This window comes from Quercus robur, chromosome 4 (genome assembly GCF_932294415.1).
Source record: "Quercus robur chromosome 4, dhQueRobu3.1, whole genome shotgun sequence".
In the NCBI taxonomy this organism is placed as follows: domain Eukaryota; kingdom Viridiplantae; phylum Streptophyta; class Magnoliopsida; order Fagales; family Fagaceae; genus Quercus; species Quercus robur.
Window position 1 is genome coordinate 37,888,088 of NC_065537.1, and position 16,068 is coordinate 37,904,155.

General features: G+C 35.3%; 1 protein-coding gene across 1 annotated transcript; it reads right to left on the bottom strand.

Moving 5' to 3' along the window:
• Positions 1 to 14,488: 14,488 nt before the first annotated feature.
• LOC126721437 (late embryogenesis abundant protein At1g64065) lies at positions 14,489 to 15,530 on the bottom strand. Its single transcript, XM_050424469.1, has one exon. It carries the CDS (start codon positions 15,444 to 15,446, stop codon positions 14,787 to 14,789), a length of 660 nt encoding a protein of 219 aa, XP_050280426.1. The 5' UTR covers positions 15,447 to 15,530; the 3' UTR covers positions 14,489 to 14,786.
• Between the last annotated feature and the right edge of the window lie 538 nt (positions 15,531 to 16,068).

The following is a 16,068-nucleotide window of genomic DNA, read 5'->3' on the forward strand; positions in this document are numbered from 1 at the left end:
TTTTCCTTGCCACATACTTCAAATCAGATTTTGCTAAAAGGATCAACCGTCTTGATAAACTTCCACTCAAAGAGCCTTCTTAAAAAAGTATTTCAATGGACCCATTCTAGCTACTACCCGTATCTGGAAAGGTAAGATAACGTGTCTCAACTTCTGTACGGCCCATACATGAGCAAAGCATCATTTTTCTATGGGTGCGTATCTAGTCTCATAATTATGGAACCTTTTGCTCAAATAGTATACGGCTCTCTTATTCTTATCACCGTCTTCTCGTGCAAGCATACTTCCAACTGCATCTTCTAAGATAGAGAGATATAGGAGTAATGGCTTTCCATGCATCGGGGGTATCAAGATAGGTGGATGGAGGAGATATTCCTTAATGAGCTCAAAAGCTTTCTAACATTCATCATTCCATTCATAAGGTTCATTCTTTCTTAGGAGCTTGAAAATAGGCTCATAAGTGGAAGTAAGTTTGGCAATGAACCAGTTGATGTATTGCAATCGACCCAAGAATCCCCTTATCTCTTTCTTGCTCTTAGGTGGAGGAATTTCTAATATGGCTTTGATCTTTGATGGGTCAACTTCTATCCCTCTATCACTTACCAAGAAGCCTAACAACTTCCCCGTGGTTACCCCAAAAGTGCATTTTTGTGGGTTCAATCTCAGTCTATACTCCTTGATCCTCTCAAAGAACTTCCTCAAGTTAATTATGTGACCCTCTCTCTCCTTGGATTTCACAATCATATCATCAACATACACTTCTACCTTATTGTGCATCATATCATGTAACAAGACCATGGCCATTCTTTGATAAGTTGCACTTGCATTCTTGAGCCCGAATGGCATCATGGTGTAACAATAAATTCCCCATTCTATGGTGAAGGTAGTCTTAGTCATATCGTTAAGAGCCATCTTGATTTGGTTATATCCTGAGAAACCATCCATGAAAGACATCAAGGCACTACTAGTTGTGTTATCCACTAAAACATCTCTGTAAGGAAGAAGGAAGTCATCCTTAGGGCAAGCCTTGTTCAAATCCCTAAAATCCACGCACATTCTTACCTTCCTATCTATCTTGGGTACAGGCACAACATTGGCTATTCATTCAGCTTAGTGTACGGGTTTGATGAACCCTACCTTTAATTGCTTGGTGACCTCTTCTTTGATCTTTAGAAGCCACTCAATTCTCATACACTTTAACTTTTGCTTGACGGGTACCATGTGAGCATGAGTATCAATGTGGTGTTGAGCTATCTTAGGATCAATACCAGACATATTGTCATAGGACCATGCAAACACTTCTTGATATTCTATGAGCAGTTCCTTGAGATCTTTTCTTTCTTTTTCATTTAGGGTTAAGCTAGTTTTAATTAAGCATGGATTCTCATCATTGCCCAAATTAAGAGTTTCAAAAGTTTATTCCATAGGTTCAATTTTCTTTTCCAATTGTTTATTAATTTCATTTTCAAATTCACTAGAATCATGAAAGTGCAAAATTTCAATATTATGGGACACATCAAAATAAGCTAAATCAGAATTCATCTTATTAAAAATGTTGAAAAGTACATTGGGACATGCATGGTCCTCCTATGATGAATTATGTTCTCCTTCTTCTTAAGGTGTGCCGCTTTCCATTACGTCTTCTTCTTTGAACAATGTCTTCATCTTGGCAAACCAGTCTTCTTCTCTTAGTGGTCCCCACACGTGTATGGCTTCGGTTATGTCGTATAGAAGTTCGCCTTCATTGGGGAAGTCTTTTCTCACCTTGTTGAGAAACTAGTCGCCATCGTCATCACCCTAATAGGTAATTACTCCATCATCTCCTTCCTCCCCCTCATCTTAAGTTAGCACAAGATATTGATCATCGTTGGAGGGAGGGTTTGTGTCGCATTCAAGCATGAACCAGGCTAGGGTAACTTGAGTTTTTCCCGCCATTGAGTTCCATTTTGGCCAGTCATGGTCCTCCTATGATCCTGCACTTCTTGATTTGGAGAAATTGTTGACGTAGGCCCTCCTAAAGGTCCGTGGTTCAAGAGTGCTCCTCAACTGCAACATGAATTCTAGCAAAAGAAGACGGACCTTTCCTTTGGTCATTACTCGATCAATATCTTCTTGAGTAAAATTGTTAGACATCGTGACATGTGGAAAACTGAAAGGGTCCAATGAGTTTTAGTAAATACATGCCCCAAGTAAAGAGTCCTTTAGATGTTCTTGGAAAGTCTTTCATTTCATCTTAATGAAGGCCCAATTACAAAATCACTCCCTCTCCTCTCATAAATCTCTTGTTTCATTGAGCTTTGGTCCATTTACAATAATGCTCTCATCTTACTCTTATAGGCTTTCATTAGAATGTACTTAGAGAATTTCAACCCTTTGTCTCAAACATAGGCTTACAATGTATTCATCACCTTTGAGCTCTTCTCTTTGATTTCATTATCATCAATTTTTTCTTTTTTAAAGTAGCCCTTTAGCTTGAATATATTGTAGCCTTCCTCCTAAGTTTCATGAAATTCTTACCATTTTGGGCCTAGGCATACAACAAAGAGGTTCAAGACTGGGAAAATTCATATTGACTTTGTAGGATTTTGGATGCTAAGTCCATAGCATACTTGCTATCTTAGACCCAAAGTCTTTTTTTTTTTTTTTTCAAAAGATTTTTTTAATTTAGGCTTATGATAGCAATTAGGCTATGGTATTACATACCTTTCAAGCTAAGATATACCTTTGGACTTAGGGATAAGCCTCTTACATGTGAAATTATTTTCTTTTACCCCAATTGTCTTAGGGTATGCCATAACTTTAGGGTCATCCTTCCATTTTTACATCTTTTATTTGTCCTTTAGAATTAGGTGATCACAAGATATATGGTTGAACAAACAAGAGATATAAAAAATTTACTTTCTTTTGATAGGATCTAGGATCTCTCTAAGTGTGAGTAGCCTTCTTAAAGCTATAAGGATAGATAAGTAGGTCACTCATAGCTAGGTGGGCCATGATTTCAATCGAGGACCAAAGTGGACCTTTGTGGATTGGTAGCAAACCTTTAACGTACTTAAAACCCATCATAGGCAATGGCACAGATTGTGAGTTGGTGGGATGAACTTTGAAAGACTTGGGCCAAAATGGAGCCTTCCATCTTCCTACTCATCAACAACTGAGGCAAAAGGGACAATAGAACCAAGTGATGTGTGTGCAAACAAGTATTGAATAATTCTTTATTAAGATTAAGACATGGGACACATAGAAATTAAACTCACAATCCCCAGTGGAGCCGCCATTATGGACACAACAGGCGGAGTTACCACTTAGTTTTATGGTATAGGAACCATAAATATAGCATCCTCTCGGGGAAGGACCTTTTGATCTTACTACCAAAGTATGGGTTAGGAGTTTAGGTACTGTTTTGGGAAGGTGTTAGGTTGGCTTCCACTCATTTTGTCTTATGTTTTAACCCTATTAAAGGCATATTCAATATTGTATCTATACTCACACACACACATTAGCATACATCTAAACATACAACATGGCATCAATCATCCCAAAACTTAATCATTCATCTATCATGGCATATCACTATACTGCATAACATACATCTATCATGGCATCTCACAATACATCCTGACATACATCTATCATGGCATCTTATATCAACCTAGCATTCATCTAGCATCATGTCATCATATCATATCTAAGGTAGAAGCATGTAAATAATAAATCAAGGCAGAAACACAAGCATAGAAAGATTCGAGAAAACATGTGTAAAATTGTGATTTACAACTATATTTTATGTTGGCTTTATTCCATGACAAAAAGTGTTGTAATTGCTTTAATTTATTTCCTTGTATTTTGTGGGATTTTATTGTATTAGGTTTAGTATCATGTTGGTGAAGAATCATGCATAAAATGAAGAATCAGTGGATTTCGCGTGTGTCTTGCTGGAAGCTAACCCGCAAAAGAGCCACGTGAAAAGCACATGCTAGAAGCTAAAAAGTCATGCCAGCCTGGAGGACTTTGCGAGTGTCTTACGGGTAAGGCCTTCCCGCGATACAGTCACAAAACATTCTGCCTGGAGGATTTTCAAGAGTGACTTTCTTACCCTTCACCCATACTATATATACCTTCATTACCCACAAATGTAGAGGAGGCTATTTAGGGAGAAAAACCTTAGATAGGTTTTCTACAGCACACACACCCATCTTTTAGAGAGAGCTACTCATCCTTAGTGAGAAATCCTTGTAGCCTCTTCTCCATCCCTCTCCCATTGTCATACCTTAAAAGGAGATTTGTACCCAAACACAACCCACACCTATTCAGAGTGTAAAGAGTGTTTTGGAGCTTGGGAAGCTTTGGGGAATTTCCAAAAGAAGCCAGTGAGGCTTGGTGGATGCAATCGAGCGTATTGTGGGATTCGAAAAGCTAGACAAGACACGGTTCCGAGAAGCCTTGTTGGAGTAGGAGCTTGGAGGGCTTAGGTACATCATGTAGATTAGGCTTGGAGGGTCTCTTGCTAACCCATGTATCCCAACTGATTGTCTAGTGGATCAATTATCGCTTAGAGAGCAGCGGAGAGGTTTTTCGCCGAGTTCTTTGGTTTCCTCTTCGATAACACATCGGCATGTTATCTTTTATTTGCATTCTCTCTTCCCTTACTCTTGTGCTTTACTTTTAATGTTTGTTGTTTATGTTTATGCACTAAAGTAGTATCAGTTGATTGCATTTCATTTACTCTTATTTCCACACTTAGATAAGTTAAAGGAAAAGCAATCTAGCTGTATTTTTTTTAATTGGGGATCTAAACAGCTCGTGTTTTTAACACATTTTCGAGCATTCAACATGTGATTAAGAATAACTCATCCAAACAAGCATGTTCATATCTATCATTAAACATACATCATGCATGTTCATGTGAATGTATGACTTACCTCATTTACCTTACTACATCTCAACATTTATGGCATTAATGCATGAACATGCGAATGGCATCAAAACAAAGAAACAAAAGATAAACCCTAATTTAAACATGTGAAAGGAAAATAAACAACACAGTAAAGCAGAGACTTATATTTTTGAAAAAGGATCAAAACAAAGGCATATCATGTGAAATAAGCAAAGAAAACGAAGTGGAAACCTGAATTAGGGTTTTTGGTTAGCAGTATGTGTGCGCATATAGAGGCCTGCGCGCGTGGGCTAGCTGCATGCATACGCATACTTTGACCTGCGCGCACATGCAAGATGCATGCAGACGCAGGTTTACTTAGAAACCCTAGCCCAAAAGCACAGCAAGCATAAAAACAAAGTAGAATTGAAAATGGAGAAACTAACAACCTAACATGCTTAAAAACACAAAGGCTACCTAAAAATAAGCTATATAAACATATAAAAATGTAAAACAAGCAAAGAAACAAACAAAAATAGAATCAAACTAAAGAAAGTAAAAGTAAAAGCTTAGAACTAATACCTCAAGACAGAAGCTCTTCAAGCTTGATTTTTGACCATTCCCCTAAGTCAAATCTATTCACAATCAATAAAATAGTGATTAGTAATCTTAAACTTGAAGATCAAGGTCAGAAAAGGCCCCAATCAAAAGAAAATTGACTTAAGGATGTTTTGTGAAAAACGTCCTCTTTGATTCACTATTTCCAGTGAACCTTAGTGCTTTCCCTTAGGATTTATGTGTGTCTAGAAAAGGTACCTTGTATGGCTATCTATATTGTGAAAATGGGGGTTTGGAATAGCTCCCAAACGATGTGAGATTCATTCCAAATCTCAATCTTTAATGTGAAAAACTTACTTTTCATAGTTTTTGGAACCCTACATGCGCGCCTAGGTTTGTGCCTGCATGCGTATGCAACATGATCATGCACGCAAGTTGATTCTTGCGCGCACAGGCTGAGGATTTTCTTGGCTTTACTTTTTGAAAATAGATTTATTTGCTCATTAAAAGTTACATTTTCCATTTTAACATTTCTCAAGTCAATTTAACATCTGATTGGGCTCTAAACCAACCTTGGGTCTTAGAATTTGAACATCATTAGGGAATGGGGGCCTGAGTCATAAGGGGTACAAAATGCGGTGTCTACAGGTACCAAGGTTCTTTTTGATTTCGTCATAGCCATCAAAGAATCTTGAACCTTCCTTGGTCAGTTGAGTCTTGTAATCAGGGAATTCAACCATTCCTTTTCCTTCTTTTCTAAGACCCATACTAGGCATATATCCCATGTATTTCATCATTGTAATCACCTCGTGGCAACAATATGGGAGCAAATCCGTAGTATACTTTTCATCCTTCAATCCATAGTCAGCCATGTTCACAAACACAAAGCCACTCATTTGAAGCTCACTTCCTTCTTCTTCAAGTCCACAAACATGAGATAGGATCTCACTGTCACTAATGACCATAGTGGTACCTCATTTCCATGGTATTTTCATCTTTTGGAATAGAGAAGAACGGATAGCCCCAATGGGATGAAGCCATGCCTTTCCCAAAAGAAGGTTATAGTTAAGGGTGATGTCCATCACATGGAATTCCACAATTATTTCCAATAGGCCAACTTGTAAGGAGCCTTGAAAGTTCTCGTAACCTTCCTTGAAGCATTATCATATGCCCTAATGGTCAAAGGAGAGGGGGTGATTGTTTCCAAATCTAGCCCGATGGTGAGAGCAGTCCAAAAAGGGCATATGTTCAATGCGAACCCATTATTAACAAGTACCATTGGAACCTTGGCGCCTATGCACTTGATGTTGATTTATGTTAGGACATATGTAAATCATGTTAGGAACATATGTCAATATTTTATGTAATTGGCTAATCTTTTGACAAAACGCACTTTACTTGTAATTAGGTAGATCTAGGATGTGTTTAATACTTCAAGAAACAAGCTTTCAAGTTTAAGTGTTAACGCCATGCAAATCTGTCCAAGAAACAAGTGAAGTATAGATTGAGATCGATAGCTAGCATCTATCGAGTTTTAAAAAGCTGCTGAAGCCCGAAACTCGACAGCTAGCACCTATCGAGGTTTTAAAAACTACAAAAGCCTGAAGCTCGACAGCTAGCTTGATAGATACCCTATCTGTCGAGGTTTATGGAATTTAGTTTTTCAGGGCTGATTTTCATCCAATCTATGTGTATATGTTTGGGCTTTCTTTTCTCACAACTCTAAATATATATAAGGATTATTTTAAGGGCCATCAAAGGTTGCACAAGTGGAAAACAAAGTTTTGTTCATGCAAATTGTGACCACAGACAGAATTTGCCCTAATTTATCTTTCTCTTGAAGAAGCTACTGTACTTGTACACCTTAGGGTTTTGTGACCAAGGAGCTTTGTGATCTTCATCATGTGATGAACTGAAGAACTTTGCAGCCAACATCTTTCTCAAGTTGGTGATTAAGTTGCATACTAGGATCCGCGCGTCTATTGGTTAGTCACATACTGGGAGCCGTCTATTGAAAAGGAGAGATTGTCACTACAGAACAAGTCCAATTGGGTATTAGGGTAAGGGTTCAACTGTAGGTTGGTATAAGTTACCGGGATTCCTTTATTTGTAACTGCTTGTTTTGATAATAGTGGATTCTTGGGAGTGATAACCTTAAAATCACCTGATGGGGTTTTTTCCATGTAGGTTTTCCCTATTTGTAAACAAATTACCGTGTCAATTTATTTTCTACTGCACTTTAACTTAGTTGGTGATTTGTTTGTGCTACCATTCGTTTTGCATGTTAATTGAATTAATTAATTAACTTGGCTAAATCAATTTTTTAATTTCTCATAAGGGGTCAATACATTCTTGGCCTATCAAGTGGTATTAGAGCAGACACACTCTGATTAGGTGTTAATCTTTGCTATGTGATCCATTAATCCCTGTTTGTCATGGATAGAGGACAGTCTCTTATTATACCTCCTTTATTTGATGGCACTAACTATGCATACTGGAAAGTACACATGAGAACTTTCTAGCAGTCATTGGATGAAAAGGTACGACAAGCTGTGGAGATAGGATGGACCAAGCCTACAAAAGTGCCAGTTGACTGGGATGATGCTAAGAACAAGGCGGCAAACTTTAACAGTAGGGCATTGAATGCTCTATTCAATGCAGTCACAAATGAGGAGTTCAAGAAGATATCCAGTACTGAAACTGCTAAAGAAGCATGGACCATTCTCCAGATAACCTATGAAGGAACCAAGGCTGTCAAGGATTCAAAGCTTCAGAAGCTTACTATGAGCTTTGAAGAGATTAAGATAGAGGAGGAGGAGTCATTCAATGAGTTCTATGCCAAGCTCAAGGACATAGTGAACTCAGCCTTTAATCTTGAGGAAACCATTCCTGAACCCAAGATTGTGAGAAAGGTGCTCAGATCTCTATGGAGCACATGGTCATGACAAGTAACGAAGATGCACATGGTCATATTTTATAGCACCTGTAATGGTTAATATGAACCAGCAGCTTCAATCTCAAATAGTTCTCTGCCATCAAAGAACTTCTTTCCAACTCAAAATATAATACATTCAAATGACTAATATAACTTGTCACAAACTTACAATGTTCGCTTCCGCAGTTTCATTCACAGCAGTACCATCACGATGAGAATACGCCACTTCATACATCTCACCTCTCTCTAATTGCTTGCCATTCTTGTTTGCCTACAACATGGTCAGTACATTGGGTATATTAAAATGAGGGTGTCGATTCGATGGTGTCTAATCACATTTATTTCTAATTTAGAACACAAAATAATATATGCTTTGTTAATTTTTGCATGTTATTAATATGTATAATGTTGTTCTTAAAATGCCATCCACCGTTTGGGCATAGCTCTGTCTGCTTCTTACGCCGTTCTTTGTTATCTTTAGATAGGGGAGAAAATTGGCTTTGCCCCTTTGGCCAAAAAAATCCAACATTTTGCCCCATTTCCCAAACTAATTAGGGAAATACCCCTGTTTTGAAACTCGATTATCTCAAAATCAAGTTTCAACGTCACTATAGGGCTCCTTAAAATGTCACTATAGGTATGGGGCAATCAAACTGGAAAAAAAAAAAAAAAAAAAAAAAAAAAAAAAACCCTTGGATGTAACTCGAGTTCCAAAACACCACAATAGGGTCCTTAAAACGCCACTATAGAGTTCTAGGATTTTTTTTTTTTTTAATTTTTAGTTTGTTATAACTCGATTGTCCAAAAATCGAATTTCAAAATAGGGACATTTCCCTAATTAGTTTGAAAAATGGGGCAAAATGCTGGATTTTTTTTTTTAAAAAAAAAGGGCAAAAGCCCATTTTCTCCTTAGATAGGTTCTACAAACATTTCAACAAAGTCATTACCAATCAATAACAAGCTAATATATAATACTCTTGAGCACGGAACCTATAAAAGAAAAACATCAATACTACTGCAACTATTACTATCAAGAATTTCTGAGAAAACCAGTACTCCACCAACACATGAAATTGATTGTCATCAACCTCTGGTGGTGATAGCTCAAGTAAAGCTTCCTTAGGAATGCCTGGCTTGCAGTAGTTCTCCTTCAACTCTGTTTTGTGTCCCCTCCACAACTTCCCAATCCATGATAGTGCCAATTTCCTCTGCTTGGTAGGTGGGATGCAGTCTACAGGAATTATCCATTGTGCCTACCATGTGGAAAGTTGAATTAACAAATGTCACATTTTCAACATAATTACAAACTTAATTTGATTGGTCATGTTAGTAGCAAAATAATAGCACTTTCTAAAACTAAATATAATCGAACAATATATAAAAATACTTAACCCCCCCCCCCCCCCCTAAAAAAAAAAAAAAAAACCCATAATTTCTCTAATTTTCATCACACAAAAAACAGAAACACAAATCTAAAAAAACCATATCATGGCCACCACCCTTCTGCACTTTCCAATGGCCTCTTCACTTCCCTCAGCTTCAACTTCCTTATCATAGTTCCTTAGAAGAAGAAGAACAATGGGTAGTTTTAGAAATTTGAGGACTACCCTTTGTGCCATCAATGCCCAAAACAAATCCAAAATCCCCATTCGTCCATTCAATCCTAAGGACCCGTTCCTTTCCCAACTCCCAAGAAACGTTTCTTCACAAGCCTGTTAACTTTGATACTCTTCCTTACTTGGATTTGTTTGACTCTCTTAAGCTCATGGCTACACCTACCCACCTCAGCTCTCTCTTTTTCTCTCTCTCATCCCCATTATTACTTTTGTATTTTGCAAGTAATATTTTCCTTGAGTATATACCATGTGTAAAGTTGAATTCACAAATGTTACATTTTCAACACAATAACGAACTTGCAAAAAGCTTTAAACAAGTAATAAAGAAACCTCTTTTACCATAGCTTTTTGCCTAATACCTAAATGGCTTCCCAGCACCGATTCTTGTATTGTTGTGGCATTGAAGGCCAACAAACATAACAGATTAGGTACATGTCATGGAAATTTTGGTCATTTTTTGGGTTTTAGGGGTATTTTGGTCATTTTTTGAGTTTTGGGGGTATTTTAGTAATTTTCAAGTTTGGGGGGTATTTTCGTTATTTTTGGGGTTTTGGGGGTATTTTTGTTATTTTTAGGTTTCAAACGTATTTTGGTCATTTTTTGGGTTTCAGGGGTATTTTGGTCATTTGATTAGTTTTGGGGGTATTTTGGTCATTCCTTAGGTTAAGGGGTATTTTGGTCATTTTTTGGGTTTTGGGGGTATTTTGGTAATTTTCAAGTTTTGGGGGGGGGGGCATTTTGGTCATTTTTTAAGTTTCAGAGGTATTTTGGTCATTTTCTAGAAATTTAGATTTTATGTTGTTTATTTAAATTTTAGATGTGTTTTAATGGGTATTAGTAGGTTTATCCATTAAGACCCATATAACTAAATAACCAAAAATACACAATAAGACTAAAAAATGACCCAAATACCCCCATAAACGCAAAAAAATGATGAAATACCCCCTATGCAGTAATAAAGTTTACAGACATACATCCTAAGCCTAAAAAATGACATAAATGCCCTTGGAACTTAAGAAATTAATAAAGTGTTTAAAGGGTATGAGATCATTTCTTATGTTTTGAGGGGTATTTTGGTCATGCTATAACATTTCTCTAATTTTTTAGTCATTATAATGCTGCCTTCACAGGTTCTTCGATCATATTTTACGCTTTAGGGGTGTATCATTTATTTCTTAAATTCCAAGTGTATTTCAGATAGCTTTAATGATTACGAGGGCATTGTGGTCATTTTTTGATTTATAGGGGTATATTGGTCTTATTTTAGTCATCGAGGGGTATTTTAGTCTTTTTGAAACATAGGGGGATATTTATGGTCGGTTTCCATGTTTTGGGGGGTATTTTGGTAATTTTATGCACTTTGCGGTGGGGCCATATGGTCATTTTTTAAAGTTTCGTGAATGTTTCGATCACTATTTAGGTCAATAATGGTTTAAGGCTTATCTACAACAGTTCACCCTCCCCCACTCACTTATGATGTCTCTCTTTCTGTGGATGGGTGATACTATGTGCTATGGCATTGGATTTTTACTGGCATGCTTATGTGTGACAACATCAAAATCATTTTATAATTTGATGTGGCATGTGGCATGTAGCTTCTAGTGATCACAGACTCATGAATTTCAATGGCACCTTAAAATGTACAAGACTAAATAGGATGACTAAATTCTCTCAAAATGCTTGTATCACCCATTGTGTATTCACTACTTGAAACCCTTTAATTGGCTATAGTTTGCTTCCCATTGTTTTTATTGTAGCCTATTGTTCTTGTATGTACTTTCCAACTTTTAGTTAGTCCTGGACTATTTTGAAATTATCGTCCTGGTATTGCTTTAGAATGTTGTTTTCTGGGGACCATTTTGAAGTTGAAAGTGCTATCATTTTTTTATGGGTAAAATTTATTAGAAAATAAGGACAGACCTTTCATATATAGGATGTATATAAAAGACATTTTTTTTAGGCTATAAACAAAAGGTTCATCTAAAGAATACAAAGTGCTATATGTTCATGTGTTTCTTTTTATTTTTCTTTGAATTTTAGAATAACTTTTATCTCCAAAGAAAAATAATATTTTAATTATTATTTGCGAAGGCCAATTTTGGCCCTTGCAAATAATTTAGTATTAGTGAGGGTATATTTTTAACTCACACAAAAAATAACTTTTTGCAAGGGATTTTTATTGTCCCTTGGAAATAATTTGGTGGGAACATTTCCCTCCAAAAATTTTGACATTTCAATAATTATTTGTGAAGGTCGATCCTGGCCCTAGTAAATTATTTAGTACTAGTGACGGCATTTTTTTAACCGTCACAAATAATATACTTTTTGCGAGAGATTTTTAATTGTCATTCGTAAATAATATGGAGGGAAAATTTCCCTCCAAAATATTAGCATTTGTGACGACTATAACACATAATTATGACAACTTTTCTTGTTGGTCACAAATGTTTCACATTTTACCAAGTATTTGTGAGGGCATTATTTTGCAATCATAAATAGGATTTTTTGAGAGGGCTTTTTAGGTCCGTCAAAAATTCTTTGTCGCTAAAAGGCAATTTTCTTGTAGTGATAATTAGTTTAGAGAAATAATAACAGGCAAAATCTAAACAATTTAATTTTTATGGAAAGCTAACAAAAGCAAAATTCAATTTTAATTCTAACTGAATTTTCTCTAACCTTTGGTTTAATATATATATATATATATATATATAAATTACGTAGTTAGTAACGAACCGTACATAGTCATGGTATGTTACATAAATAACTTATAAATTTGAATTATTTTTAGTTACACAAAAAATTACTCATATATATAAAATCGTTAAAACTCTCTTTTCCTCTAATTTTATATAGAGAGCTAGATATATGATTAGGGTTTTTTTTTTAATGACTTTTTTATATTGGACTCCTTGTTTTCTACACTGATTTAACTCACTTGGCACAAAAATTAAAAAACTTAGATTAGATGGGACACATGGTGCAAAATTAAACTCTAATTAAAATCCAATTTACACTTAATTTACTCGTTTAGCACAAAAATTTAAAAGCTTAGATTAGATGGGACATACGACGTAAAATTAGATTCTACTTGAATTCTAATTTGAAATCTAATCTTCGCTTTAACTATTTATATATATATATATATATATATACACGCGCATACACACATATAGATTGTTCTCTATCTCAATCAAAACAATAGAGCTCTTCTTTTCTTCTCCAAAAAGTGTTCTTTCTCTCCAAAACATTTTCTCTTGTGTGGGAGAGGAAGAAAACACATATTAGAAGGTTGTTTTAGAACATCTGTTTGTGGAAATGCGCTAAACACAAATGTTAATGTTATAGTGTGATCCTGTGGGGTTATTCGGTCAAGAGAACCAGTCATATTGATTTTTACTATAGGTAGCACAAATCAACCTTATAGGAAAAAACTTTAACGACGTGATTTTATAGCACTGTGAGATCGTTTTTAAACTTCCTTTTATATATCATATTCTTACTAATATTATTCAGGATATTATCAGTATTTTTTTTATTTACTAAAATATTTCTAACATGTGCCTACTTCAAAAAAAAAGAAAAATAAAAAAAAGAAGACAAAAGTATTTGTTAAAATAAACTTACAAATTGAGGTCATAATAAATTTTTTTAAAAAGGCTAAAACACAAAACCCACCCTCTAAGTTTCTTCAGAATTCATTTCAATCCTTTAACTTTACTTTTGTTCATTTTAGTCCTCTAAATTTCAAATTTATTCAATTAAGGAATTTCCTTCAACTTTTGTTAAAATTTTTTGAAAAAAGAAATTTGGAAAATACTTTTCAATCATTCATTGAATTTTTTAATTTAAAAAAATTTGCAGAAAAATTTAAAAAATTGGAAAATTAACCATAACATATAACAAAAATTAATGAAAAAGCCTTAATTGAATAAACTTGAAAGTTAGAGGATTAAAATGAACGAAAGTAAAGTTAGACGACTAAAATGAATTTTAGTGAAACATAGAGAGTGGGTTTTACATTTAGCCTAAAAAAAAGTTTGTGCTACATTAACAATATTATAAATTAATTTCTAATTTACCTTTTGTTTTGTGATATAAAGATTGATTTATCAACTTCTAATACCAATATAATGAAATTAGTAGTAGTTAGCAACATCAGTCATCCCAAAATATTCTTCAACACCAGATTTTTACTTTTAATAGAAGTGTCATTGACTGCTTTACTGTGTAGTATTATTTTGTTACATAAACCACAAAATGAAAAAAGAAAAAGAAAAGATATATTAATTACTCAAAATTAAGGGCGCTGCACGATATTCAAGTTGGTGAAAAAATGATCAACTTATAAACTAGACAAGCTGGGTTGATTTTTGAGGAAGTTCTCAATTAAACATTGATAGACTAATGATTTTGCAGTTATATCTTCATAATATAGTACAAGCATAGCTTGTTTACTTTTGTCGGACTATGACATGAAAAGATGAGGAGATTAAAAAATAAAAAGACTAATTCATAGCCATTTAATCACCACTAGCACCTTGAGACTTGAATCCCTTCCATTCCAAAATCAATAGGGTTGTAGTTGGGCGAGAAAATTGATTAGAGATTGCAAAGTATTGGGAAAAAAAAAAAAGATTAACTTTGGGGTAATCAATCGCAAGAAACTACAAAGTAGAAACTGAAGAAAAAAGTATGATCATTTCTACATATAAAATTCTTCCACATAGTGTCTTACTAAAATCTACTATATACATATATATATATATATATATATATATATTAAGCTTTTAACAAGCATATCCTAAAGTCTAACCTTCCTCTTGCACTTCTGATCTTGAATTGCCTTGCTCGAAATATTAACCGTCATGGTGCAATTCATTTTCACAACAACATGTTTGTTAATAATACTCAACATTTTCACTCGCCCTGGTATTTTTGAATAGCTGCTCATAGTCAATAGCCCTGACCCTACATCCGATTGCAAATTGGGATTGGATATAAGTCTGTCTGTGATAATATCAACTGTGATATTCATTTGCATGGTCCTCCTTGGCTTAGCCTTGCCTGCTGGCCCTCGTGCCTCACCAACTACACTGCCATGGTAAAACAGTGTTGTGGTGGTGTTACTATATCTGAAAGATGCAACGTTTGGATTTTTCACAGACACATCGGCTATTAAAGACATGTTGACACCAGGCTTGGGGATTGTGTTGTTGATTAGCTCGAGCTTAGTGATTGTCACTCCGTTCATTTTGATGATAGGGTCCTTAACTTTGAACACAGTAAATATTAGAATGATGACCACTATGGCTTGGAGTAACAAGAGAGCTGAGATTATGCCACAACATTTGATGCATCTTTTACGCTTGAGTTTTTGTATGTGTAGGGCAGCCTCGTTGTGGTCACTGCTAGGGCAGTCAGTGGCCGGGGCTAGTGGTCTGACCTGCTCCTTCTCCACCATGGCTAAGGGGTTGGAGAGAGAGGGGAGGAGAGAGCTTGTGTTGTTGTCTAGTAGAGTAGTTGTTATGGGGAGTTTTGGAAGAGCATGTTGTGCTTCTATTATTTATAATATAAGATTTGTAATATGAATGGGATTTAGTAACATTGACATTTTTGGTGCTTCGTGCTCAAATTTTCCAGTTGTTGAATGTTGACTAGCGAGTCATTTTTCTCTCGTATAGTTCTTTTTAATAAATAAGAATTATAAAAATTAAATAGAAAGAAGAGGGAGGGAAAAAAAATAAGGGAGAAAAAGTGAACAAGATAATTAAAAAAAAAACAAAAGGGAACGAAATAAAAAGTCATTGGCTTGTTTTCTCCTCAAAGTAGTCAACATCATCTCAACTATCATGCTTCAGTCTTCTTGCTAGTAAACTACATGGAATGAATTTTTTTTTGGTCACCAATTGATGTACTGGAAAAAAATAAAAATAAAAATAGCAGATACGAGACTATTATAACTGATTTCACATTTAAGGTCAGTTTTGTTCAGCGGGACAATTTATTGAACCATAAAAAGTCTTCCGATTTGGCCCAATGGGAGGGAGACTTAAACCACTCGTAATCAGCATTTATAAAGAAAC